The 27,334-nt window shown below is 47.8% G+C and overlaps 1 protein-coding gene across 2 annotated transcripts in view; it reads right to left on the bottom strand.

The window, feature by feature from the left end:
• CRYL1 (crystallin lambda 1) overlaps positions 1–27,334 on the bottom strand; it is a 56,577-nt gene that overhangs the window by 5,736 nt on the left and 23,507 nt on the right. For both annotated transcript variants that reach the window (XM_070800311.1, XM_070800312.1), the window contains exons 4-5: positions 10,200–10,361; positions 8,202–8,396 (exon numbers count right to left, since the gene is read on the bottom strand). In XM_070800311.1, coding sequence (XP_070656412.1) covers positions 8,202–8,396; positions 10,200–10,361 — 357 coding nt within the window. The remainder of the gene's footprint in view (positions 1–8,201; positions 8,397–10,199; positions 10,362–27,334) is intronic.

Here is a 27,334-nt window from a genome sequence, read left to right as displayed (position 1 = left end):
GGGGGGTGTCAGGAGGAAACAGTGCACACGAGGCCTATGGGGCCGCCCAGAACCACCAGAAACGACTGCTAGATGGCAAGGGGCCCCACTTCCCATATCATGTCTCGGCCTGGTCCTCTTCCAGGGCCGCCCTGGCCCCTGGGGATGCTGTGAGAGGCAGCTGGGCGGGGATGGCTGATTCCCAATCCCCCAGCCCTGGTCCCTGGGTCAACATTCCAACAGCCTGGGGTTTTCATTCCAGCACCAAACTGTGAGGGATGTGGACCCGGAGGCCAGCCTGGCCTGTGATGTTGTTTGCCTTGGCTCTCTTCTTCCATAACTACGTTCTGCACTTTCAGAGCTGACTTCCAAAGATTTCAAAACACCCACAAAGTGAGCCACCCCAGAGCAGTTAATTCTTGATTTGTTAAGTGTCATGAGCGGGGACAGTGACCTGACTAGACAAAGGGTCAGAGGGCTTCCCACCACCCAACACTGTCAGGTCCGGAGGACCCACACCTCCTCCGGGCTCAGGGTCCTTCCCTCCTGCTTCATCCATAGAGGGCAGTCAGGTTTTTATCAGTTGCTATTCATTAGCTGAACAAGTTTAGAAAAGGGAAAAGTCTTCATGTCTCCTCTTCCTAACTGCTTCTCTCTGCTCCATATGGATTTTCTGAGGTAGGCTTCTTTGTGTATTAGTCACTCAGTTGTGTCTGGCTCTCTTTGCAACCCCATGGACTGCAGCACTCCAGGCTTCCCTGTCCTTCACCATCTCCTGAAGCTCGCTGAAACTCATGTCCATTGAATTGGTGATGCCATCAACCATCTCATTCTCTGTCATCCCCTTCTCCTCCTACCTTCAATCTTTCCCAGCATCAGGGCCTTTTCCAATGAGTCAGTTCTTCGCATCAGGTGGCCAAAGTACTGGAGCTTCAGCTTCAGCATCAGTCCCAATGAATATTCAGGGTTGATTTCTTTTAGGATTGACTGGTGGAAACCTCAGCTCTGCCCTGAAGGTCATTCAATTGATTGGATGAAGTCTGCCCAGATTATTGAGAACAATCTCCTTACTTGAGTCAGCTGACTAGATGCTAATCACACGTATCAAACACCGTCAGCACTGTGTGTGACAGAATGACCAGCCCTCTGCTTGGCCAACCCTCACAGGGGACCCTCAGGCATCCCGGGTCTGGTACTCTGTGCTCAGGGAGAGAAGGCGGGAAGACATCTCTAAAATACCCACCGGGGGACTTGGACTGGACCTGGGGAGACGAGGAAGAAGGGGGAGGTCCTGGGGGTTGCGCACAGTTCAGGGATGCAAAATGTGTTGAGTGAGGCAAGCCTGAAGACTATCTCCTCTACTGATCACCAGCTACAGAAGTAGTCTTCCTTCTAATCAGCCCATTTTCCTACTAAATTCTGTCATTTAATTATTTATTTTGCATGCCCTCTTATTCACTTGCTTTTCTCATGTTTCTCCTGCCATCTTTCCTGGTCTCTCTCCCCCTTTTTTTTTCCTTTTCTAGAAATTACTAATTCCCAGATCTTGATCTTCTTCTACTTTGTTTTGCTCTACTTTTCACCACATGTGGTCCTGAATTTTCAACTTTTTCTTGTGCAAACACTTCTCCACCTCAGCCAGCACCACCACCACCAGGAACAGACTTGCCCCCCAGGAATTGGGACAAAGTTATATACAAGTTTCCCAGCCCACAACCAGAGCCATTCAGGCCTCAATCCAGTGTCTTGACCGAGGCAAAAAAACGTTTTACTTGGTTATGTGTTAGGCAATGAAATGTTGTATCTGAGGGTGAGAATGAGTGAAGCCTGAGATGGTCCAGAATCACCCCTGTCAGAGGCTCAGGACAAGGGGTCTCAGGGAAAGAGGCCCCTTGAGGCTTAACCCCAGATTCCCAGAGACGGTCAAGCTCGAACCACATGGGAATGACCTTAATGCAAGACGGTAAAGCCCAACTGGGGGCGCCGGGCCCACCTTTACAAAGTCTAACCCCATAGCCCGTACAGATCCAAGATTCAGAATAAGGCAGTTACAGACAGTGGAGTTTAAACTAAGAACTACCATGGTGACGAGGAGGCCAGCTTTTCTCATGAGGAAGTACCTAGAGCCATGAATTCATTCCCTCCACGCACACACACTTGCGTGTTTCCTCTCTACACTCGTTGCCAGGCAGCACATGTCCGACGTGCACCACGAAACTGGCTCCAGAGCGAGACCGAAAAAGGCCCCCTCTGCCCGTCCCCACCCACAGCTCCTTCCTGGAGGAGGTGGGGCAAGGACAGGACAGGACTTCACAGGAAGGACTGCCCAGTGCTGCCGGCCAGCTCTAGTCACCCCTAGGCTGGCGGTCCATGAGCTGTGCATTTTCTGGGAAGCAGGGCGGGGCCATTCCTTCAGGATGACCGGGCTCCGAGCACCTTGGAGACGAGCTGACTGAACACGCTTAGCTGATGCAACAGGGCACTGGATCACAACCCTCCCGCCCCTGTGTCCAGAGCCTCAGACAGGATCCTGGGTGGGGGGAGGTGATGAGAGACACGAAGAGGACTATTCTGGCTGGCAGGGCCCCTGGGATGTGCAGCCCCAGGTGGGCCCAAGCTCCGGTAAGGTATCCCTTTGGATGGGGCGACCCTGCTGCCTGAGTCGTTCTGGGAGAAGGACCAGAAGAGGAGACTGAACGTGCAAAGAGGCACCGTAAGGCAGAACACCTGAAATGACCTTAAAACATCCCACAACAGGGGAAAGGTTCATTTTTTTCAAAAAGATCAATGAAACAAAATATCACGAGCCGTTAAAAATGAACAAAAACTCAAGGAAAGTATTCTTAACACAGACTAGACAAGAACGCAGAAAAAATAAAAGCACTCTAACTCAGGGTAGGGAACAGAAGTGGTATTTTCCCTGTGAGTATTTTTGAGAATAAAGCCTTCAGTGGAAATAAACCAAAAAATGAAAGGGAAGGAGAGGAAAGACTTAGTGCGGATCCAAGGGACAGTCTTAAAGGAAATCAGTCCTGAATATTCGTTGTAAGGACTGATGCTAATGCTGAAGCTCCAATACTTTGGCCACCTGATGCGAGGAACTGACTCATTGGGAAACACTGAAGACAGGAGGAAAAGGGGACGACAGAGGATGAGATGGTTGAATGGCATCACAGACTCAATGGACATGAACTTGAGCAGACTCCAGGAGAAGGTGAAGGACAGGGAAGCCTGGCATGCTGCAGTCCATGGAGTTGCAGAGTTGGACACGACTGAGCAACTGAACAACAAAAGGACAGTCCAGAGCTGTTTGGGCCACAGTGGTGTTACCTACTTCTCTCGTGACAAAGCTCTCAGGAAGAAAAACACCGGTGGTAAAGAGGCCAATAGAAACAAAAAGTCTGAACCTTAAAACCATTCACAGCAAAATCCCTTGTTTGGGCAAATACAAGTGCACCGGGGCTCGGTGAGGCCAGGACTGAGGGTCCTTGGGAAGGAAGCTCTTTACACAGAGGTTTGATGGCAACCCACCCCAGTGATCCTGCCTGGGGAATTCCAAGGTCCATGGGGTCGCAGAGAGTCGGACACGACTGAGGGACCAACACTTTCACTTTGAATCAAGCAGTGAAAGCTCCCCCGCCCCCGCCCAACAGCAGGCACACACAACCCAGTCTCTGCCCCTCTGACCTCCAGGGCCAGCTCCCGCCTGCACTGGGGGCGGGACGAATAGGCTCCTGTCCAGCTGTTACCTGTGGCCCCCTTCTCTGCCTCCTCTCCTGGGCACTCATTCCCACCCCACCCCCCACCTCCATCAGGGGCCCCCGGCCTGCCTGTCAGCTCACACCAGAGGAGCTGAAACCTCTCACTGCCCGAGCACCTGTGGGAGAGGACAGGCAGTCAGGTGTTAGAGTAACAGCACCTCACTTTGTTTCTTTTTTAGAGCTGTTAGAACACTAGCATAAATGCGTTTGCTTTAAACACTGTTAGAGTAACCCCAGGCATGCCAGACAGGTTTTTTTTTTTTTTTTTAATTGAATGTGTGGTTGGTGTTTTCATTATGTTTATCTGTTAATGGGGCTGGAGTTGTCTCTAAAATAATACATCAGCAGCATGTCTCCTTTGAATAGGGCTTTACTGCTCGCCACTGTGGCTACTCATAAAGTCACCTCCTATAAAACAGTAAACACTGTTATAAAAATGGTCTACTTCTTACAGACCATCGCTGCTGGAAGAGTTCTAATTAACTGATGCGGGATTGAACTCGCGTCTCCTGCACTGCAGGCAGATTGTTTACCGTCTGAGCCACCCAGGAAGCTCAAGTCTGCGCAAAACCACCACTGGCCTTAGAAAAGCTCCTGCAGCCTTCCGGCTCCACAGTTTGTCACATGTGGAGTAACTCAGGTCAGCTATGAGTGGCCTCTGGTTTATCTGATTGGCTCCCAGTGGTCAATGCAAGACATTAAACACTTGCTGAGCGGTGGGTGTGCTTCTGATATAGCTCTGGGGCTTCTTAAAAATGCTGAGACCATGGGGTCTTTGCAGACCTGTCCTGTAACAAAAAGCATCTCCCGTTCCATCGACCTCTGAATAAAAGGCCATTGACAGGAGGCTCTTCCAACTAACAGCTGAGAAAGCAGGTGTCGGTTAATCTGGAGGTTGGTAGGAGTCCCCTGGTGGTCCTGTGGTTAGGACTCTGAACATTCACTGCTGGGGGTCTAGGTTCAATCCCTGGTTGGGGAACTAAGATCCCACAAGCTGTATGGCATAGCCAAATAAATAAATAGACAATAAATTTATTTTTTTAAACCCTTAAACTTTTTCTTGAGGGCGAGGAGGGGGCATGTGGCTTGTAGGATCTTAGTTCCCAGACCACGGATGGAAACCAGGCCCTCAGCAGTGGAGCCCTAACCACTGGGAAACCAAGGAATTCCCAATCCCTAAACCTTCAAGTTTAAATTTTAGACAACATAAAATGTAGAGAGTCCTACAGTGGAGGGTGTGGTGGCATGGAGGCAGGAGCCCAGCTCCTTCTTGACTCCTCTGACTTCCCTTCACATCCTTCTACACGAATCTCCCTGCCAAATACACAGACGGGTGTCGCCAAGGTCTGTTCAGCAGCACTTCATTCAAGCCGCTTTTCCCTTCTGGCCACGTGCCAGGTGAGTCAAGCTGAAGCAGCCCTGTTATTTCCAGCAGCTTCCTCTGAAGAAACCTTCTAACCAGCCCCACACCCACCACCTGGAGCCAGGCTTTGAACTTGCTTCCTCTTGTCGGGGCTGCAGACTCCCTGATCCAGGGACAGGGAGCATGTGGCTCAGCCTGGGCCTGTGCTTTCCTTCACCTCCTCGCTGTCCATTTGTTCTGGTTTTATTCCAGAACAGCTGGGAGGGCCTGCACTTACTGGGCTGCAGGGGACCCACTCAGGGTGGTATTCGTGGAAAAAACTCCCTCCGCCACCCCTAGACTCGGTGAAGGTCCTTCTCAGAGGTCGTGTGTGTGAGTAGTAAACTTCCTGGATGAACTTGGACTTGGGGAACTAGGGGCACGCACACTGACCCTGGCTCTGAAAGGAGAGAAGAAAGCCAAGGACCTCATGCCTCCAGGTGATCACAGCCCAAGTGAGAGCGGTGTGAGCGCTCCTCACGCATCTACAGCCTCGGGTCCTCTCGTCCCCAGACTCCCTGGACCGCACCACCTCCCCCAGCCGCCCCCTCTGCCAAGGAGCTGCTGTTCCCCCAAGTCTAAGCACACTCTCAGGACGAGGCCAGGAGCTCACCACCCCGTAGCAGGTCTGGCCCAGGAGCACCAGACTCGCGGTGACCGGAGAAGGGACTTCCTCTCAGGCCTGAGGAGTTGCCCCATCTGGCCGCCACCTTTGGAGGGACCCTTTGTTCACACGACAGAGATGAGGAAAAGCAGGCTGCCATCTTCACCTCCGCTCCTGAAATCAAAGGCTGCACGACGATGCCAAGATGCCAAGCAGGAGGCCAGCGGGATGAGGGAGATGCCGTCTGGCGGTTGGGTAAGATGGGGGGAGAAGTGAAAACCTAGTGTTCGTTGTTCAGACATGTTTGTGTTCTAAGTGAAAGTGAATTAAATCGTTTTAAAAAATCAACGTTGGGCTTCCCTGGTGGTTCAGAGGTAAAGAATCTACCTACTGATGCAGGAGACACCTGTTTGATCCCTGGTCTGGGAAGATCTCACATACTGAGGAGCAACTAAGGCCGTGTTCCACAACTACTGGAGCCCGAACACTCGAGAGCCTTTCTCCACAGCAAAGGAAGCCACTGAGATGAGAAGCTCCTGCAGCGCAACTAGAGAAAAGCCTGAGCAGCAACAGAGACCCAGCACAGTCAATAATAGAAAAATTAATGAAAACATTTATTAGACAAAGACCCATCACAGCCAAAAATAGAAAAATAAAACATGTATTTAAAGAAACAGCTGTATTCACATGGTATCAGGTATGTAAGCAATTAGACTTGATTAAAGTTTGCTGCAGGGAAACATTGCACTGTCCTAAACTACACTCAACAGAAACACTTGATGGAGTTTACCACACAAAGCCTGGTCTGCTCATTTTACCAGGTGACCTTTGAGATGCACCTTAGTAGCTGAAAGCAGTGCTCACAGTGGCTGCATCCATGTCCAGAATAAAGCTGGGCCACAGAGGCCTGGACTCTCTCCAAAGGTCCTGTACGGACCGCAGATACTACGTCCCGAAATGAACACCAGAATGGAAGCCCTGGAAGCCCTGCAGCTCAGGACCCACGGGCAGATATCCATTTGGAGGTTCTGTTTCTCAGAAGCGTGAACAACACCTGAGCTCAGCAATCTGAAGCTCATTACCACCCCCACATTCCAACGAACTGAGAATCCTCAGAGGCTCTGTGATTCACCGCCGCTCACCTCCACGACCCTCTTGCAACAGGACAGGAATTTATGAGCAGTGCAAGCTCAGCCACTGTCTGGGCAACAGTCTATCACCTGAGCGCTTCTTCCCTCATCATGCCCATCAGCTTAAGAGGATGAGCTGAAAAGCACTTTCCCAGCAACAGGATCCATCACCCACAGACCTAACTCTGGGCCCCTAGGCTGCAGTTGTCAGTGTTTCCCGGCCAATTAGCGCTGCTGCTAACTAGGGCTGCTCTGGCCCAATTCTGCAGCCGAACGGGCCACAGAAAAAGGACTGAGTGGCTGTGAGCGCCCACCAGCCCTCATGCAGTCGCGGCCGGGGGTGGGACCCTGTGCCCCGGGAGCCCGTTCCTGCCCACCCCGCCCCGACCCCTGGTCGTGTCCCCCACTTGTTCCCCACTACGACAGGCCCGCAGTTGCGGGCCCTACCCTCCCACCCCATCTCCTCTAGAATTTCTCTCTCCTGCTTGGCTGCAAGGATGAAGGGACACCCTCTCTCCAGAGCTGATGAGACGAAAAACAGGAAAACCATAAGGGGGAAGAAAAAAATCAATGAAACCAAAAGCCTTCTCTTCAAGAAACTGACAAACCTCTGTGTGCTAAGTCACTTCAGGCATGTCTGACTCTTTGCAACCCCATGGACTGTAGCCGCCAGGCTCCTCTGTTCATGGGATTTTCCAGACAAGAATACTGGAGTGGGTTGCCATGCTCTCCTCCAGGGGGCCTTCCTGACCCAGGGATCGAACCAGTGTCTCCTGCATTGGCAGGTGGGTTCTTTACCACTAGAACCACCTGGGAAGTCCATATGTAAATATACAGGTATATAAATATATATATATATATATATATATATATATAAACTCCTCTCTATGTGTGAGACAAGAATAGAACTAACAAGTTTAAAAGCTATCCACTGTTTCTTCCTCAAGCTCTTGAAATAAATGGGGTTCCTTTAAAGGACACAAGTTTACTCAAAAAATAATTTCTTTTTCCTCTTGAAAAACAGTGCCACTGGGGGTGGGGAGCAGTCTGAGACCGTGGGGAAACTCAGCACATCACAGAGAAAATGCTGTGGAAATGACAGGAAAGGGCAAGAATAGAAGTCTTCATCACGTGTGAATATCCTCTGTGACTGATGGTACAGAGGAATCTCTTGAGAGGAAGGGGTGCCTCTGGTCTCTGGAATAGATCGGGCACCTGGTTCTCTGCCCACCCCGCCAGGCTCCTGCCCCTCCCATCCCCCCAACCCCACCCCCAGCCCACCTGCCCGCCCCCGCTCAGCCAGGGGCCCCAGCCCCGCCACACACCTCCACAAGCCGCCAAGCCTCAGCGATGACCGCATACTGGAGGCGGTTCAGGGCGAAGCCGTCAATCTCCCTCAGGAGCCTGACCGGGGACTGTCCGACCCTCCGCATCAGGGCATAGGTCCTGTCCACAGTGGCGGGGGCCGTCTCTGGGTGTGGGACCAGCTCCACCAGCGGCACGTAATACGGTGGGTTGACCTTGGGAGAGAGATGGCCGGAGAGAGTTAAGAAGACGGCTCTGGCATGCGGGGTGTCACTCACGATCCTGAATGGTCAGGGTGGGTGGGGGGCAGGTTCAACACAGGAATGAGGGGCCCATCCGATGACAAGAAACTGGAGGAATAAAGTCGTTCACAAAGAGGGGAGACAAAGAAAGAATTTGGGCGCAGAACTGCAGGCATTGTAACCAACCCTGAGGTTCCAGCTCACGGGTGCCAGTGGGCCCCCTGCACGTTTACCACTGACTTCCCGGGGCTCTGCCACCAGCTGTCCAACCCTCACAGGCTTCTCCCAACCTTCGCCCAGCCTTCTCTTCCCACATGAGTCACTGCCATTCTACCGCATCGGTGCTATGGGTAGTATCTTCCTCAAACCTGGAACTCCCTTAATGTCTCCATGCTGAGCCTCAAACATTGGCTCCCCCGATCAAATCTCACCCAGGAGTCACACAGGCAACGCCCTAGAGCCTCAGCACCGAGTGTCATCTGAGACAGGAAGAGAGTCTGCCCGCAGTGGGACGGCTTGCCTGACCAGCATTGGTTTTCTTGTGGTTTCTTGGCTTTGGTTTTCTCGGTTTACTTTGAGAAATCCTTCTTGAAGATTCTTAGAGAGAGTTCTCCTACCTCTAAAGAAAATGCTATTTGACAAAAGGCTTGCTAATAACCCTCACCACTAAGCAGATGCACGCTCGCTAAACTCTTTCCCCAAACGATATTGTATTTTAATGTTTTTCCTCCGAGTATGGGTGAAAATGGGTAAAAATCTCACATTTACCAAAAAGTACAAGAGGCATCCATTTTAAAATGATTTCCACAGGAGAGAGAACATATTTCCCCTGGAACAGCCCGGAGGGGCAGCCAGCTGGCCCTCACACCTTGGAGGTTTCCTCTGCTCCCAGCCTGTCCTGGGGGAGCACCTACTTCAAATAAACTATAAATTCTCAGCTGAATCACTGGCCCCCTGACTGGAGTCACTGAGTTCCTACAGAGATATGTGACCTCTGGCCTTTTTAAACATCAGAATTATAAGAACAGAGAGCATGTCTGTCCGTGATGAACTTCTCTTTATGGGAAGACAGGGGTGTTGGGCTTGGGGTCTCTGCAGTGCTGTGAGCCTTGTAGGGGCAGAACACAGGTCAGGACAAACAGGTAAAAGGCGTCTTTCTGTGCATCTGGCTCACTCCTGTCTCAGTCTCACTCGCAGGCTGCCTTGCAGACTTCCTACCCACACTTCCTTTAAGCCCTACTGTCCCCGGGCCGCCCTGGCAGCCAGCTTCCCTCTGCCCACTCAGACCCCTCCAGGAGACATGGCGCCATAGGCACGCTGAGACCACACATGGCCTCCCCGTTCCCCGAGTCATAGTTGTAACTATGCCCTGGTCTCTCCCCCTCAACTGAGCACATGCCCCACCTGTCCTAAATCAACTCAGGTGGTGGGGGCCGACCTCACCACAGCACCCCAGGCCTGTGACAGTGAGTGACTTGAGGCCAGAAGTCTGTAAGATTTGTTCACTCTTTCTCACAACGCATGAGATACAAGATACAATTCAAGGAATTCTGGATAAAATTCTTTTTAAAATGATGATAACGTCCAAGTTGCTAAATATACTAAAAAGCTAAATATACTAAAAATATACTAGATTGTACAAGTTGAATTGTGTGATATATGAATTACATCTCATATGTTAAAAAGCAGTTAAAAAGCACAAGCAGGTTCATCGAGATGAATTGCTCCTGGAAACCCAAACGAGACTCGCTGGGTTTCCTGGCTGGACATACTCACGGGGTGGGCCACCAGGCACTGCTTCACGTGCGCCAAGCCGGCGAACAGCTTGGAGGGCAGGAGGCATGAGCTGGAGCTGCTCAAGATGACGTGGTCGTCGGCGATTTTGTCCAGCTGAGCAAACAGCTTCCGCTTCAGCTCCAGGTTCTCCGGGACACATTCCTAAAAAGGACAACCTCACGTTATCACACAGGGTCGCCACACTCAGGCCCAAGCAAAGCATCTCGTGTTTGCGTCCTTCCCAAAATGAACCAATTAGAGAACCACCAGCAACATTCAAGAACAGGTAGAGAATGGACTTGTGAACACAGTGGGGAACTGAGAGAGCAGTACTGACACATATACAGGGTGTGTGCTCGGTCACTTCAGTCATGTCCGACTCTTTGTGACTCTGCAGCCCGCCATGCTCCTCTGTGCATGGGATTCTCCAGGCAAGAATACAGGAGTGGGTTGCCATTTCCTCCTCCAGGGGATCTTCCCGACCCAGGGATAGAACCCACGTCTCCTGCATTACAGGTGGATTCTTTGCCATCTGAGCCACTGGGGAAGCCCCCATTTATATACTACTCTGTGTAAAACAGAGAGCTAGTGGGAAGCTGCTGTGTAACACAGGAAGTTCAGCTCCGTGGTCTGTGATGACCTAGAGGGGTGGGATGGGGGGTGGGAGGGAGGCTCAAGAGAGAGCTGATTCACTTCATTGTACAGCAGACACCAACACAACATTGTAAAGCCATTATACTCCAATTAAAAATAAATTTAAAAAGAACTATATAAAATACAAAAATAAAAATTTTTTAAATATTTAAGAACAGGAGAAAAATAGCTGTCAAAAAGTACGACAGATCTTGGTAACTCTGGGAACTGTATTTTCTAGTTCTGTGTCAGGCTGAAAATTCTCATAATAAAAAAGCCCTCCAACTGTATGGGGGTGGATTCTACAAACAGAATACACAACAGCACTGCAGGTGAACTGTATGAATATCAACAATAGTCACCACCACTTGTGTGTCCTGATCATCAGATCGACTTATCTTCAAGGAAAAATCTTATCTTCATGAAATGAGCAAACACATGCTACATCCATAATTCCCAAAAGGCTTCTTGAGAGTCCACTTCTTATCAGAAATCCTTTGAAAAAGACCTTTGTTACTAAAACTCTAAAATTATTTTAATAAGGGGGTAACGGAGGAGGGTAGAGAAGCAAATTTGGATTAAATATTGCAGATAATGACTGTTCGGAAATTCAGATTATGCGCAGAGCGGGCAGGGGGTGGGGGGATGGGGGCTGTGGGAAGCCGTTCTCAGATGCCCAAACACAGGCCCACAGGCAGGTCCCTGGGAACTGGATGCTCAGGGCAGCTGCTGCCCTGCTGTGGAGAGACTGGGAACAGAAGGGGATGCTAGCTGGACCTTCAGGTGCACCCTCCCCTCCCAGCACTGCCCCAGGAAATCCCACCAGGAGTCACTCCTACTAACAAGGGTCCCTGAGTTCCCACAGTCCCCGGTGAATTTGGGGTAATAGTTCTTAGTGGGGTCTGATAACAGAATCAACTGTGCTTGTTAACCATGCAAATCCTCAGGCCCCCACTGCAGACGTACTGAGTCAGATTCAGCATGGGGCCGGGGCACCTGCATGCTTATCCGTCACTCTGATGACTTGTGTTCAATGAAGTCTGAGACCCACAGTTCTCAGGTGCAATGGGGGCCAACCGCACTCCCAGTGGTTTGTGGCCAAATACATTCATTCCTGATGGTCTCCCACTCTGAGATCAGGCTCCCCACTGCCCTCCCCACCAGGAACTTGCTGAGGGTGCCCTGGTCCTGTGGAGGCAGAAACTGCACAAACCAGAAGACAACCAGCAGCCTGCAAAAGTCGATGCAAAATGCAGAAGTACTGCCTGTAACTTTACCAAATCACCCCCAAAATAAAATATTTTCAGGTTTAATAATATCTAATAATCTAATAGAGTGAAGTTAGCTGGGTAAATGACATGAATTTCATTTCTATACCATCTACAAGGTTTTAAAAGCTTTCCTCCATGGGTAAGGCGTCAATATTGGGTCTGTTAGTAGTTTTAAAAAATATAGTCACACCACGTGAAATTTTATTCAGAACAAAAGGTCACATAAGCACCACATCTCAAAGACCGGGTGAAAAAAGTAGAGTCATTTAAGAACTGTGAAGCCCATTGTGTTAAACCCCTTATCAAAGGGGAAAAGCTACAGTAGCTGGCGGGCTGTATTGAGTAATTCCTGGATCAGTTAAGTCTGCGAGTTGGGTTGGGTTTAAATGGAGCCTTGTAGTGAAGCCAGAGATGAATCGTGATGCCGATACTGTGCAGGCTAATGAAAGAGCCCTGTGAATGGCCTCATTGTGAGCCTGGCCTGCAGATTCTCCCCTGAAATTCTATGCCTTTCTTTAGATCGTCTGATTATCAAAGAGGCAAGAACACTCGAAGCAGAGGAAATCCAAGCCTGCTACAATTATGTAAGGGTTTTAACAGTGCATTTGCTTGAAGTTTCATTGTTGCCATCGTTGTTAACCCACTTGTGTTCCCTGTGCTGGGCCAGGGTTAAGACGCCTCTGTCTATGTCAAGCCTTGAGTTCATCATCTCGCTGTTGCTCACTGCTTGTCTGAGAACTGGGGTCTGCAGACTGTTACTCGGGACGGTTATCTTTTGGGTGGATTGTGAAGCTGAGAGCGGCTGCTCTCGCTTGGTGACCATGGACAGCTGGGAGGAAGTGACAGCGAACAGCTAGACATACATCCCGCTCCCAGTAGGTGAGAGTGCCTTGGGGCTCACGGAGCCTTTCCAGGGCCCGTCCAGGGAAAGCCACTAGACTTCGAGTGTCAGCAAAAATTCTCTTTCACTACTGAAGGTAACTAGCTTGACTTTGCTTCATTAAACTGACATTTTCTAAGCAACGGCTATTATTTGTGTTTTGTTTGTTTTGAAGTGGGAGAGATGTATCTATAATAAGTGATAATCTCACACACAACCACTAGCTCAGATTCTGAGGACAAGGAAAGTGTAAGGAACTTTCCAAGTATCACAACTGTTATCGGCACATCAGAAGATAACACAGCAGCAGCAGAAAAGACTTAAAAGGACACTGGATGATGGTATTATTACAGGTCTAACTTGTTCTCTTTCATTTACTTATAATTTTTTAAAGTAAACAATTTATATACTTTAGTGTTTTATTCACAAAGAGTTGGATGCGACTGAAGTGACTTAGCACACAGATCAGTAGAATTCACCAAAGACAGCACTCAGACCCTGCAGGGTGGTTTTGGGGAGGGGGCGTGGCCACGAGGTGGGGTTCTGGACTGATCCCCAGGCAAAGGCGGGACTGGTTGAGAGGGCGCTGACTTCTGCAGATGATCCACTCACTGTGCAACCCTGTGCAGCTTCCAAAACAAATACTTTCATGGGGAAAATGAAATTTCATTGATTTTTTTTTAAAGGCAAGTCATGCATCTTAGATAGGCATCCTGTTGCTAGAAAAATCTACATTTGTCAGTGCGAAATATCTGGAAACAGTCTTCAATGTTCTTTCCAGATAGAAAAGAAAAACTAGAACTTCTTTCTTTAGAAAGAAAAACTAAACTAGAAGACTTTGGTGCTTAAGATATTTTACATGCAAAGAAATTCTATTTGCCAATTTTAGCAGGAAAGAGATGGCAAGAAAGGAAATTTGAGCTAAAATCCTACTGTAACCATGGCAGAAAGGAATCCATTCTCAACTTGAGGGTGGACATGATCTACATCACAATTTCCGTCTCTTTGCACTAAATACATCTCTTGCTTCAACCTCTTTAATCATCAGCAATTTCTTGCTTCAACATGTTTCAGTTCAGTTCAGTTGCTCAGTCATGTCCAACTCTGTGACCCCATGGACTGCAGCATGTCATGCTTCCCTATCCATCACCAACTCCCGGAGCTTGCTCAACTCCTGCCCAATGAGTCAGTGATGCCATCCAATCATCTCATCCTCTGTCGTCCCCTTCTCCTCCTGCCTTCAATCTTTCCCAGCGTCAGGGTCTTTTCCAATGAGTCAGTTCTTTGAATTAGGTGGCCAAAGTATTGGAGCTTCAGCATCGGTCCTTTCAGTGAATACTTAGGACTGATTTCCTTTAGGATGGACTGGTTGGATCTCCTTGCAGTCCAAGGGACTCTCAAAAGTCTTCTCCAACACCACAGTTCAAAAGCATCAATTCTTTGGCACTCAGCTTTCTTTATGGTCCAACTCTCACATCCATACCTGAATACTGGGAAATCTGTTTAATCATCAGCAATTTCTTTTTTATTATTATTAACTATTTCTTTATTTCTAAAAATTATTTATCAATTTATTTATTTTTGGCTGCACTAGGTCTTTGTGCTTTGTGGGGGCTTCCTCGAGTTGCATCAAGTGGGGGCTACTCTCTAGGTGCAGTGCACAGGCTTCACACTGAGGTGGCTTCGCTTGTTGTAGAGCATGGGCTCTAGGCGCATGGGCTTCAGAGGTTGCGAGTCATGGGCTCTAGAGGGTGGACTCAGTAGCTGTGGCTCATGGGCTTAGGTGCTCTGCAGCATATGAAATCTTCCTGGACCAGGAACTGAACCCGTGTTCCCTGCATTGGCAGGCCAATTCTTATCCACTGCACCACTAGGGAAGTCCCACTATTTCTTGAAAGAGCACAATTGTTAAAAATCTATCAGATTAATAGACTACTATGACTAGATTTCTCAAGAGGTAGATGTTATAATTACAAAAAAAAAAATCCCATAAATCTTCTTATTGTAGAACAAATAGCATGTGTTAAAGTACAGGTTTTCAATATCACAGATAATAAACTGCACTGTGCTCTAACCAAAGCCTCATATTTTTCATTAAAAATCAAAATACTTTTAAAGCATATTATAAATCCTAAACAATGTTCTATAGTAATCTAGAATAAACTATACTCAGTTAGAGACTTTTCTAAAGTAAAAAGCAGAGCAGGCTGTCCTGAGGAATGTCCTGGGGATTGGGTGTCGAGGTGACCAGGGTGGCTGTGGTCTGCTTCCAGCAGAGGTCTTTCCTCAAGTAACCATAGGGGATGGAGGTGAGAGAAGGGACACAGGTGACAACTGCTGGCCTGATGGTGTGTCTATCCCCAACTCATTCCAACAAGTTTTTTAATACCTTTTAGGATATCATTTATTTACAATTAAGTTAAAATGCTTGACATAAAAAAATATTATAATTTAAAATATTCTAGGACTTCCCTGGTGGTGGCTAAGAGGCTGCCTGCCAATGCAGGAGACACAGGTTTGATTCCTGGTCCACGAAGATCTCACATGCTTCAGAGCAATAAGCCTGTGTGCCACAACTAGTGAGCCCACACGCTACGACTACTGAAGCCCCTGTGCCCAGGGCCTGTGCTCCACAACCAGAGAAGCCACCGCAATGAGAGGCCCCTGCACTCGGCCCCCACCGAACTAGACAGCGGCCCCCACTTGGGCAACTGGAGAAAAGCCCATGCAGCAAGTGATGACTCAGCACACCCCAAAGTTAATTAATTAATTAAATTATAAAAATAAAAAGAAATAATTTTTTTAAAGATTTTTTAAAAACATGTAGAAATGTTGAAAAGTTCTAACATACAGGTAAACTGTGGTCCAACATCTGAGTCCTTCAGCATGTGACATAAATACATCTTAATTCGCTGAAGTGGATGCAGACAAAAGCACAAAACCTACCATTACTGAAAACTCACTCTAGGTGGGGGAAGGGAACTGAAATAAAAACCCTTATGCCTGGGGGAGGAAGAGGAATGAATGCTAGCGTTAGTCATTCAGTCATGTCCAACTCTTTGCGACCCCATGGACGGTAGCCCGCCCAGCTCCTCTTTTCAGGGATTTCCCAGGCAAGAATACTGGAATGCGTTGCCATTTTCTTCTCCAGGGGATCTTCCCAACCCAGGGATCGAAACTGGGTCTCTTGCACTGTAGGCAGATTCTTTGCCATCTGAGCCACCAGGGAAGCCTGAACGAGACAAAGGCTTAATCAGAATCCCAAGAGAAGACCCTTCCCAGGCAAGCAAGTGTTAAGTAACTAGTGAGAAAAGAACACTTCTGGGAAGGGACAGAGCAAGAACATGGAAAGAGATTCTCTCTGAGAGCACTGCAAAGGGAAGACTGAAAGCTGAGGGTGGAGAACATAGTGAGGGAGAACACCCTAAACACAGGTGTTGCTTAAGGATTTGAAACTTGTATGCACCAAGGGTGACTACAGAAACTTGCAAACCTTAAAACTTGCCCAACTCCTAACTAGATCAACTCAAATCCTTACAACAAAAGCCTTGTAGGAAGAAAGGTGTGTCAAACCCCAGGCGTAAATCTGCTGTCCTGCTCAAAATGTCCGGATTTCAAAAACAAAAAATTATGAGGCATACAAAAAAGTGCACACCCAAGAGACAGAGGGATCACAGGACCAGATCCTGGTATGATTCAGATACTGGTACAATCTGACATTGAATTTTAAGTAACTGTGATTAAAAATACTAAAGGCTCTGGGGTGAAAAATGTGGACAACATCATATGGGTGATTTCAGCAGAGAAATAGAAACTGGAAGACAATATCAAAGAGAATGCTAAAAATTAAAAACAAAGGAGAGATGAAGAATGCCTTTGACTGACTCATCAGTAGACTCAACACAGTTGGGAAAGAATCAGTGAACTGCAGACCAGTCAATGGAAATTAGCCAAAGTGAAAAACAAAGAGCAAAAAGATTGAGAAGCATATACAGAGCATCCAGGACCTGCAGGAAAATTATCAAATGATCTATCACATGTGTGACTGAAATCCAAACATTTCTAGGGTCAGGGAATGGGGCAGAAGACAATATTCCAGGAAATAATGGCTGAGAATATCCAAAACTAAAGAAAATCCCAAATTACACAAGCATGAAGCTGAGAGAACACAATGCAAGATAAATACCCTTCTTTACCCCCAAATCCACACACATGGTTGTGGATTTGGGGATAAAGAGGTATGTTATGTTCAAACTGCTGAGTAAAGCAGACAAAGAAATACTGAAGGCAGTCAGAGAAAGAATCACATAATATATACAAGAACGAAATTAAGACTTTTTGAGAGATCATAGAAGATGGAAAGTAATGGAGTGACATTTTTAAGTGCTAAAAGAAAAAATACCTGTCAACTCACAGTTCTACAGTCAGTAAAAACATCTTTCAAAAATGAAGAAACAAAAACTTTTCCGAGAAAAACAGTAAGGTTAGGAATTCATTCCAAGCCAACCTGTGAATCTAAGAATAGGAATAAATTTTAAGGGAAAGTCTGCAGGCAGAAGGAAAAAAAACTAGCCAGAGAGAAAACTGGATCTATATAAAGAAATGAAGAACACTGGAAATGGAGTAAATGAAGATAAAATAAATGTTTTGTTTTCAATTGCTCTAAAATATAAGTGAACATCCAAAGCAAAAATAACAGCAGTGCATTGTAATGGTTTACATTAATTTGTTTTCAAGTATTGAACCAGCCTTGTATAACTTCGATAGGGGACGACAGAGGATGAGATGGCTGGATGGCATCACTGACTCAATGGACGTGAGTCTGGGTGAACTCCGGGAGTTGGTGATGGACAGGGAGGCCTGGCATGCTGCGATTCATGGGGTTGCAAAAAGTCGGACACGACTGAGTGACTGAACTGAACTGATGTATATTTTTAGATCTGATTTGCTAATATTCTGTTAAGTATTTTTACATCTATGTTAAGCCTTTGTTAGACCTCCTCCTCCTACCCAAAATGTGTTTTGTAATGAAGACTGGATATAAAACTCTAACACTCGCTAAGTCACCATTGAAACAACAGGGTTTTATACATGTCTACCAGCCTGAGAGAAACGTCTCTGAAGGAAGTAAAACAAAAGTGGTAAAGAAGAAAATACTCATGAAGGTTCTCAAAGGGAACAGGAGTGTCAAACAGAATTAATATACCAGATTGTGGTCAGAGGTCACACACGGTCACAATGTGATTAGGAAAGACTCCACATTCCCAGTGCAGAGTGTCTGGGTTGGATCCCTGGTCAGGGAACTAGATCCCACATGTCACAACTGAGTTTGCATGCCACAGCTAAAAGATCCCACGTGCTACAACTGAGACCCGGTGCGGTCAAATAAGTAATAAAATAAATATTAAAAAGAAAAAAAGAAAACCTGAACCAAGATTTTAAAATCAGAAATAAAAATTCCAACTTATAACTTGCTTAATGTGAAAAATCCGAAGATTCAGGCAATTCCAGGTGTCCTTCCTGGGTCTGAGAGCCCACCTGCCCAGTCTCTCTAACTCTGAGAATTGCTGATGTGGGAAAGAGTTCACATGAGATGCAACATTCATCCAATTCCAGGATCGTGAGGGAAAATGCATCACTGAGCCAGAAATCTTACATTCACTTCTGGCTCAGAAACCCAATCTGATATGAGAAGATAAACACTGACCTACCACTGACTGCATGTTTACCCTTGGTCAGTTTGGTTCCCTGGTCATAAATGGGGATACCGAGGGGCTGAAGGGTGAGCCCACTTTGCCGACTTCTTCTGAGCCAGGCGCTGCTTGGGTGCTGATAAAAAGGAGCTTGTTTAATTCACAGATGCCCACTCAGCTCTCATGACAATGGAGCAGCTCCATGATCGCCTCATTTTACAGTGGAGGGGGCTGAGGCAGAGAGTCTGGGTAAGGAGCCCCCCTCCAAAGCCAGACTCCTCCACTTCACTGACATGAAGTCCGTAATTCTAAAGGTCTTTGCAAAACATTACAAAACATTTTGATTTATCATTTACAAATTAACTAAAGGAAGAAACTCAAAACACCAAATAGGTCAAGGGTTAGAGAATATTGTGGGTCACCTTCTAAGATGCATTTGTTTTCCTTAGTGTTTCTCACATTGGAAGACATATTACAATCAACAGCATTGTCGATATGGTGTCATACAGTACATTCACAGATATTCACTCAGAATATTCCCATGTCTGAAGACAAACGTGCTATCAGAATCACAGTGCACAGCTCCAGGCAGAGGCTTGATCAAATGTGCAGAGGTGAGTAAAACAAGCGGTTGCTGCTGCTACTGCTAAGGTGCTTCAGTCGTGTCCAACTCTTTGTGACCCCTTAGATGGCAGCCCACCAGGCTCCCCTGTCCCTGGGATTCTCCAGGCAAGAACACTGGAGTGGGTTCCGTTTCCTTCTCCAATGCATGAAAGTGAAAAGTGAAAGTGAAGTCGCTCAGTCGTGTCTGACTCTTTGCAACCCCATGGACTGCAGCCCACCAGATGGGATTTTCCAGGCAAGAGTCCTGGAGTGGGGTGCCATTGCCTTCTCCAAACAAGTGGTTATTTCCCTTTAAATAGTAACCAAAAGGGCAGGCCCTGCCCAGGGGAACAGCAGGGACCACAATTAACTGATAAAGCAAGGCCAAGGAGACTTCATGCTCTAGACCAGCCACCCAATGAAACACAACATGAGTCACATATGCAATGCTGTTTTCTAGTAGCCACATTAAGAAAGCAGGAAGAAACAGATAAACTTAGTTATACCAATAAATTTTATTTAACTCAATATATCAAAATATTGTCATTTTATTCATTGGAAGGACTGATGCTGAAACCAAAGCTCCAATACTTTGACCACCTGATGCAAAGAGCCAACTCATTGGAAAAGACCCTGATGCTGGGAAAGATGCAGGAGAAGGAGGTGACAGAGGATGAGATGGCTGGATGGCTGACTCAACGGACATGAGTCTGAATAAACTCTGGGAGTTGGTGATGGACAGGGACGCCTGGTGTGCTGCGGTCCATGGTGTCGCAGAGAGTCGGACACGACTGAGCAACTAAAAAACAACAACTCAATATACCCAAATATTGTCATTTTTTTTTAATTTTTATTTTATTTTTAAACTTTACAAATTGTATTATTTTTGCCAAATATCAAAATGAATCTGCCACAGGTATACATGTGTTCCCCATCCTGAACCCTCCTCCCTCCTCCCTCCCCATACCATCCTTCTGGGTCGTCCCAGTACACTAGTCCCAAGCATCCAGTATCGTGCATCGAACCTGGACTGGCAACTCGTTTCATACATGATATTATACATGTTTCAATGCCATTCTCCCAAATCTTCCCACCCTCTCCCTCTGCAACAGAGTCCATAAGACTGTTCTATACATCAGTGTCTCTTTTGCTGTCTCGTACACAGGGTTATTGTTAGCATCTTTCTAATATTGTCAATTTAATATGTAATCAGTGTTAAAAACTATTGAGATATTTTACATTATTTTCTTCTTTCCTTAGTAAGTCACTGAAATCCAGTGGGGATTTTACACCTGTGTCAGTTTGCAGCACCTGTCTAGTGCTCAAGTCTTGATGGCCCTGTGGCGACCACGACCACACAGGGCAGGCAGTTCTGGGCCCAAGGACACCTGTTAACCAAGGAGCCACCAGCATCCATTCTGTCAGAAGTTACAGCCCAAAATCACAGTGTGGATCTCTCAAAGACACTAAAAATATGTGTTGAATGTCACTCTTAAAAAAAAAAAAAAGAAACTATTAAAGAAACAGGGACTTCCCTCACAGTCCAGTGGATAAGACTTCTCACTTCCAAGGCAGGGGCACAGGTTTGATTTCTGGTCAGGGAACTAAGATTCCAAATGCTGTGCAATATAGCAAAAAAAAAAAAAAAAAAAAATTTTTAACAAAAATAAATGTGATGGGGACCACATTAAAAGAACAAACAAACAAAACTATTAAAGAAACAAGAGCTCAGGGTGCTGGGAGGGGAGGGAAGCAGGAAGCAGGGTCTGTGAACCACCCCAACCCTGTGGGCAGCAGGGGGTGACTGCATGGGGGGTGGTGGGGGTGGAGAGGATACTGCTTAGAACAGCCCACTAAACAGAATCTAAAGCAAAGAGAACAAAAGCAGGACCCCAAACTGTCCAAAGGAGCAGGATCAGGTGCTGATGGCAAGGAGCAGCCTGGGGGCGGGAGGTGACGGGGGTGAGTGAGGTACCAGGAAACGTCTGGAGAATCAGGGTACAGACAAGGTCTCTGTCTAGGGCATCTAGGATGCCCTTCTAGCACCCACACAGCAAGCAATGACCACATCTGCTGCTGGAAACCGGCAACGAGATCAACCCTGACACGTCTGAGCACCACAGAGGGTCCTGGGGCCCAGCCAGGCCTCCCAGGAAGACGTGGGAACCTTTTCCTGGCAGCTGCAGGAGCTGAGATGCATCACGTACTCACACAGGCCATTTAACATAATAACTAAGCGCTTGTTTCCCTCTCGGCAGGCCTGGCAGGTGTCACCGGCCGGCTCTGGGGAGGCCCAGCCACCGCCCCATGCCAAGGTTCTCAGTGCGCAGTCGGCTGAACAAGCCCTGGTTGGGCAGCCCACCTGGGCCTGGGAAAGCTCCCAGAGGAGCTACTGACACCTCATGCAAAGAGTTGACTCACTGGAAAAGACCCTGATGCTGGGAGGGATTGGGGGAAGGAGGAGAAGGGGACGAGAGAGGATGAGATGGCTGGATGGCATCACCGATTCGATGGACATGAGTTTGGGTAAACTCCGGGAGTTGGTGATGGACAGGGAGGCCTGGTGTGCTGCGATTCATGGGGTCGCAAAGAGTCGGACACGACTGAGTGACTGAACTAAACTGAAAGCAACAGGCTGCCAGTTCAGGAGACGCTGGACACGTGGGTTTGATCCCTGAGTCAGGAAGATCCCCTGGAGGAGGAAACGGCAACCCACTCGAGTATTCTTGGCTGGAGAATTCCACAGACATTCCTCTGGCTCCACCAGAGAAGCCCGGAGGGCTTCAGTCCATGGGGGTCACAAAGAGTCAGACACGACTGAGCAACTGAGCACACAAAGCCATAGACATGATTCTTCTAATACTTGCAGGAAACGTACATTCACGCATACTTCATAACCAGAAAGAAAGCCAAAACTGCGCAGCTCAAACTTAGGTATAAAAAAACTTAAGCTGTTGGCATAAGAAACTCTGGTATTTCCTGAGCATTTCAACAGCAGCTGGTATGTGGTATGTGCTTTGTACACCTTTTCATTTAATTCTCAGGATAATCATTTTGTGTATGACCCATGTTTTAGAAAAGAGACCGCTGTTTCCTACAAGCTGAGAACGCGCTGAAACTTGTGTAACGAGGGAGAGATGCGCCGGGCCGTGGACCCCGCATCTGTCTGTCTCCCAAGTCTGGGTCTTGACCACCACAGACTCAGCTGCTCCCAGAGCACCTGCCAGGGGATCCGTGTGCTTTTTACCACAGAAGTAATACACGTTCATTGCGAAAAATCTAGAAAATATGGCCAAGTAAAAGGACAAACCTCACAAAACTCCACCTCCAAGACACTTGTGTCTTTTCCCAGCATTTCTCCCCGAAAAATCAGATCACCCCACAGATGGACTCCCATTCTACAACTTTCTGGTCACTGCAGCAGAAGTTTCCTTAAGACACACAGTGCTTCATTTTACTCAAGAAGGACATATAGGAAGACTCCCTCCTCCTCGTGCAGAAGCTGCTTGTCCTCAAGGTCGTTCACACCCTCCCCTCATCCCTCCCCGCTCTGAGCTGTGTGTTCAATTTACTTCCAGTCCCACTTACTTCCCAAGGAAGGTGTAAGCTTCTCACAGGCAGAAGTGCCCTGTGGCCTTGCCAGGGTGCCAGCCTTTCCCATCCTTTTCTTGACCAAGGACAGGTGACAACTCGAGCAGACAGGGGTACACTCCATGCCCCAAACCATCTCACCCAGCCAGGAGACTTCCAGAGCACCTTCTCCTCCTCTCCCCTGCATGAGAGTCAGGCCCCAGAATATTACACAAAATGGGCTTTCCCTCCAGAGAGTCCTTTCCAGCCAGAATCGTCCTTTGTCCCCAGGCACAGCTCTCACGCCTCTAGGACACACGCACTTGGTCCCAGCTGAATGGTCGGACGAAGGATGCAAGAGAAAACGCACCAGGGAGACACCAAGGCAGCTGCAGCTTGACGCTGTTGGCAACGACTGACCATAGCGTTTGCCATATTCTGTGTCTTCTTTAGGCCAGTGATGAAAAAAATCTACCCCAAATAGGCTAGAAAATACATTACCAAAATCAGTACCATGGGATTCCCCTGGAGACGCAGTGGCTAAGAATTGGCCTTGCAATGCAGGGGATGTGGCTTTGATCCCTGGTCGGGGAATTAAGATCCCACATGCCGAGGGGCAACTAAGCCCAAGGGCTGCAACTAGGGGGTCCACGCGACTCAATTATTGGATCCGTGCGCCTCAACTAGGGGTTCCTGCGCCATCACTAGGGGGTCCGTGAGCCACGACTGGGGGACCGTGAGCCACAACCAGGGGTCCATGAGCCGCAACTTGGGGGTCGGTGTGCTGCGACTGGGGGTCTGTGAGTCACAACTAGGGAGGGTCCCTGCGCCGCGACTAGGGGGTCTGTGAGCCGCGACTAGGGGGTCTGTGAGCCGCAAAGAAAGTCCCGAGTGCCGCAGTTAAGACCCAACACAGCCAAATAAATAAATAAAAAGAAAAACAGGTCTTTTGTGAGGGTGGCAGGACTCAAGACAACTTGTTTCTCATTTCTCATTTTTAAAATAATGACTCTCACCTATTCTAACATTTCAGGAATAATGTCTCAGGAAAGTACCCCAAACGTATCAGGTTAACTGGGTCTAAGTAACAGGGTAATTCCGTTGTACCACAATGCTCTTAATAAAGGACATCCATTTCCAACTCTTCATCTCTAAAGAAGGGGATTCCCTCCTTAGAGGTTAGGGAGGCAGCAGACAGTTAATAAAAACATCAGCCTACACCCAGGAAAGTGTGGGTGTGGGCCCTGAATCTATAAGGAACAGCAGCTGGATCTCAACCACCACTTCGGACAGCCATTCTGTTTCAGGACAGAAACCAGTGGAGTTTTAAGGCAAGGACAACATGTGTTTCATATTTTCTGGCACTTTCAGCTGTTAACAGCTGGCTTTATGCAGGATCACTGTGTGGAACCCCACTCACGTAAGTAACTGTCACTGGTGACACATTGCCAGAGCCAAACCGAGCCTTCCGAGGGTCACTTCAGGAAAGAGCAAGAGCACCATCTAGAACAAGGTGGTCCTTAAAGGGTTCTAAGTTAGTGTGAAAGTGCCTCCTCCAGGAACGCCTCCATGCCCGACACACACCATCCGTCAGGGCTGTGCTGGTGACCAGGCTTCCATGTGTCAGGCAGGCAGCTCTCCTCTGGGCAGCTGGTCTGAACCCAATCCTAAAAGGGGACAGTCACCAACTTGAAAGAAACCTCCCTGTGTTTTCCCCTAATTGTTCAAACAGATAAGCTAGGCAGCAAGTCTTGGAATATTGACTTTCAAATGAAAATAAACATCAGGGTGGCTCAGAGCAAGCAGATCTGAACCCCGGGTGCCTGTGCCACCAGGAACAGCCAGAGCCAGAGAGCTGGCGGGAAAACAAACACCACCCCAGGCCTCCATGGCTCTCGCTGCGGGACACAGGGCCCTCGAACTTTCACTAGCATGGAGTTTTGCCCCGGGTGGTTTTTATTAATATTAAATTCCCAGATTCCTCATATGCCTTAAAATATATCTCTTAAAAAGGCAGGACTTCATGATGGGCTGTATGATACCTAAGGTTCTTGGTAAACAATGACCACCCACCACCAAGAGCAAAAAGGGAAAATAATATTACAATTGCGAAAGTATTTACTATTTATTGTCGTTGTTCAGTTGCTAAGTCATGTCCGAATCTTTGCAACCCTATGGACTGCAGCACGCTAGCCTTCCCTGTCCTTTACCATCCCCTGGAGTTTGCTCAAACTTATGTCCATTGAGTCAGTTATGCTATCTAACCATCTCATCCTTTGCCGCCCGCTTCTCCTTTTGCCTTCAATCCTTTCCAGTATCAGGGTCTTTTCTAATGAGTTGGCTCTTCCCATCAGGTGGTCAGAGTATTGGAGCCTCAGCAACAGTCCTTCACTGAATATTCAGGGTTAATTTCCTTTAGGATTGACTGGTTTTCATTTCCTTGCAGTCCAGGGAACTCTCAAAAGTCTTCTTCAACAGCACAGTTCAAAAACATCAGTTTCTACGCACTAAGCCTTCTTTATGGTCCCACTCTCACATCTCAAGCACTAAATATGCATGCCATGGCTACTTTTAAATGGACTTACCACGTTTTCAACTGAATAATAAGATTAAAAATAATTTCCTTGGTTGGTATCTATACATTCCATTAATAGATTTCATAAAATAAAAATGTTTATATTAGACACTTGCTTATTTTGACTTTGAGCATTAATTTAGCAACCTGCAACTCCTAAGGCATAAGGGATAGTTAAGTTCCTAACTATAGGAAGAAAGGTTTAGATACACAGAGATATCTAGATTTCTATCTATATTTATATTATATACAATCAATGTTTTGTCACCATTCCAGGATTTGTTACAATGTCACCCCTTCTTTCCAAAAGAGTGGTACTGTGCTTTTTTTTAAAGAGAGATCTGAGCTTCTATTTTGTAAAGTTTAGGGAGAAGTAGGATTGCTCATGGAGAAGGCAATGGCACCCCACTCCAGTACTCTTGCCTGGAAAATCCCATGGACGGAGGAGCCTGGTAGGCTGCAGTCCATGGGGTCGCACAGAGTCGGACACAACTGAAGCGACTTAGCAGCAGCAGCAGCAGGGTTGCTCATTCAGTTTCATAGTAACTTTAGAACCAAATTACAAATGTCAGTGTTGGGACAAGGACATGTTCGTTGCTACAAATTTGGCTAGTGAAATACCTGTTTTCATTTATCAATTTAATAAGCATCTTAAAGATCAATGTACCCCACACTGGAGATCAATGTACCCCACACTGGTGATCCTGAAATCCTCCGTCTTAATTGGCCACACTTACAAGGGTGAGGGGAATTCACAAGACCAGCAACAAGCCACCAAGGGCCAGACAGGGGTGTAAACCTCGAGGTTCCATTTTCAATGACTGCTACTGCTAAGTCGCTTCAGTCGTGTGTGTGACTCTGTGCGACCAGCATAGATGGCAGCCCACCAGGCTCCCCCGTCCCTGGGATTCTCCAGGCAAGAACACTGGAGTGGGTTGCCATTTCCTCCTCCAATGCATGAAAATGAAAGTTAAAGCGAAATCTCTCAGTCGAGTCCAACTCTTAGTGACCCCATGGACTGCAGCCTACCAGGGTGGTCCATCCATGGGATTTTCCAGGCAAGAGTACTGGAGTGGGGTGCCATTGCCTTCTCCGCCATTTTCAATGAACCTGACCTTAAAAACACAACTCAAAATACAGAAGAATGATACACAGTGATCATCAACCAGGTGTCATTTGTAAAAACACTGAGAATGATCACGTTGATTTTGACTGACCGAATCCCACCTGCGCAGGGGCCTTGCAGAGAAAGCAGGAGATGGACATGGACAGACGGGCTCACCTGGGGCCACAGCCCAGGAGGTGGCGGGGCCAGGCGGTCGCACAGACAAGAATGAGTGCGTGAAGGTGGGTGTCATCCACGAGCGCCTCCCCTAAGCCAGCCCTGCCAGGGCCAGGAGGGAAAGCCCAGCCCACAGCCTCTCCCTGGGAGGAGCTGCACGTCCACGAGCCTGCCTCCGGGGTGCGAGGTGCTGGTTTCCCTCTCCCTGACCCCACGTGGATGGGACTCAGTCCCGCTCGGCGATCCTGCAGTTGCAGCACACGGACGCCAGGGGGAGCAAGAGAGCGCGCGGCAAACGCAGACCCGGAAACTGATGTGGAGACGCGCCCCCAGGAAGAGCCCGGAAAGGCCCACAGGCTAGACGCGCTAATGGAGGACTCCTTTCCCTAAGTCGTGGGGAGGAAAGCACCTCAACAAACTGGAGCAGGGCCAGCAGGCTGGGATCCAGGCCAGTCTACGGCCCCCAGCCAAGAACGGCTTTTAGACTTCTGAAGGGCTGTAAAATATAAAAGAGGCTGTACTCAGCTCTCAAAGCCTGAAACGTTTACTATCTGGCCTTTATTTATTTTTTAAATTTGTGGACCATATATTAGAGTAATGGAGAAGGAAGATGCGACCCACTCCAGTA

Source organism: Bos indicus, chromosome 12 (assembly GCF_029378745.1).
Source record: "Bos indicus isolate NIAB-ARS_2022 breed Sahiwal x Tharparkar chromosome 12, NIAB-ARS_B.indTharparkar_mat_pri_1.0, whole genome shotgun sequence".
In the NCBI taxonomy this organism is placed as follows: Eukaryota; Metazoa; Chordata; class Mammalia; order Artiodactyla; family Bovidae; genus Bos; species Bos indicus.
This window is presented reverse-complemented; position numbering and strand designations above follow the sequence as displayed.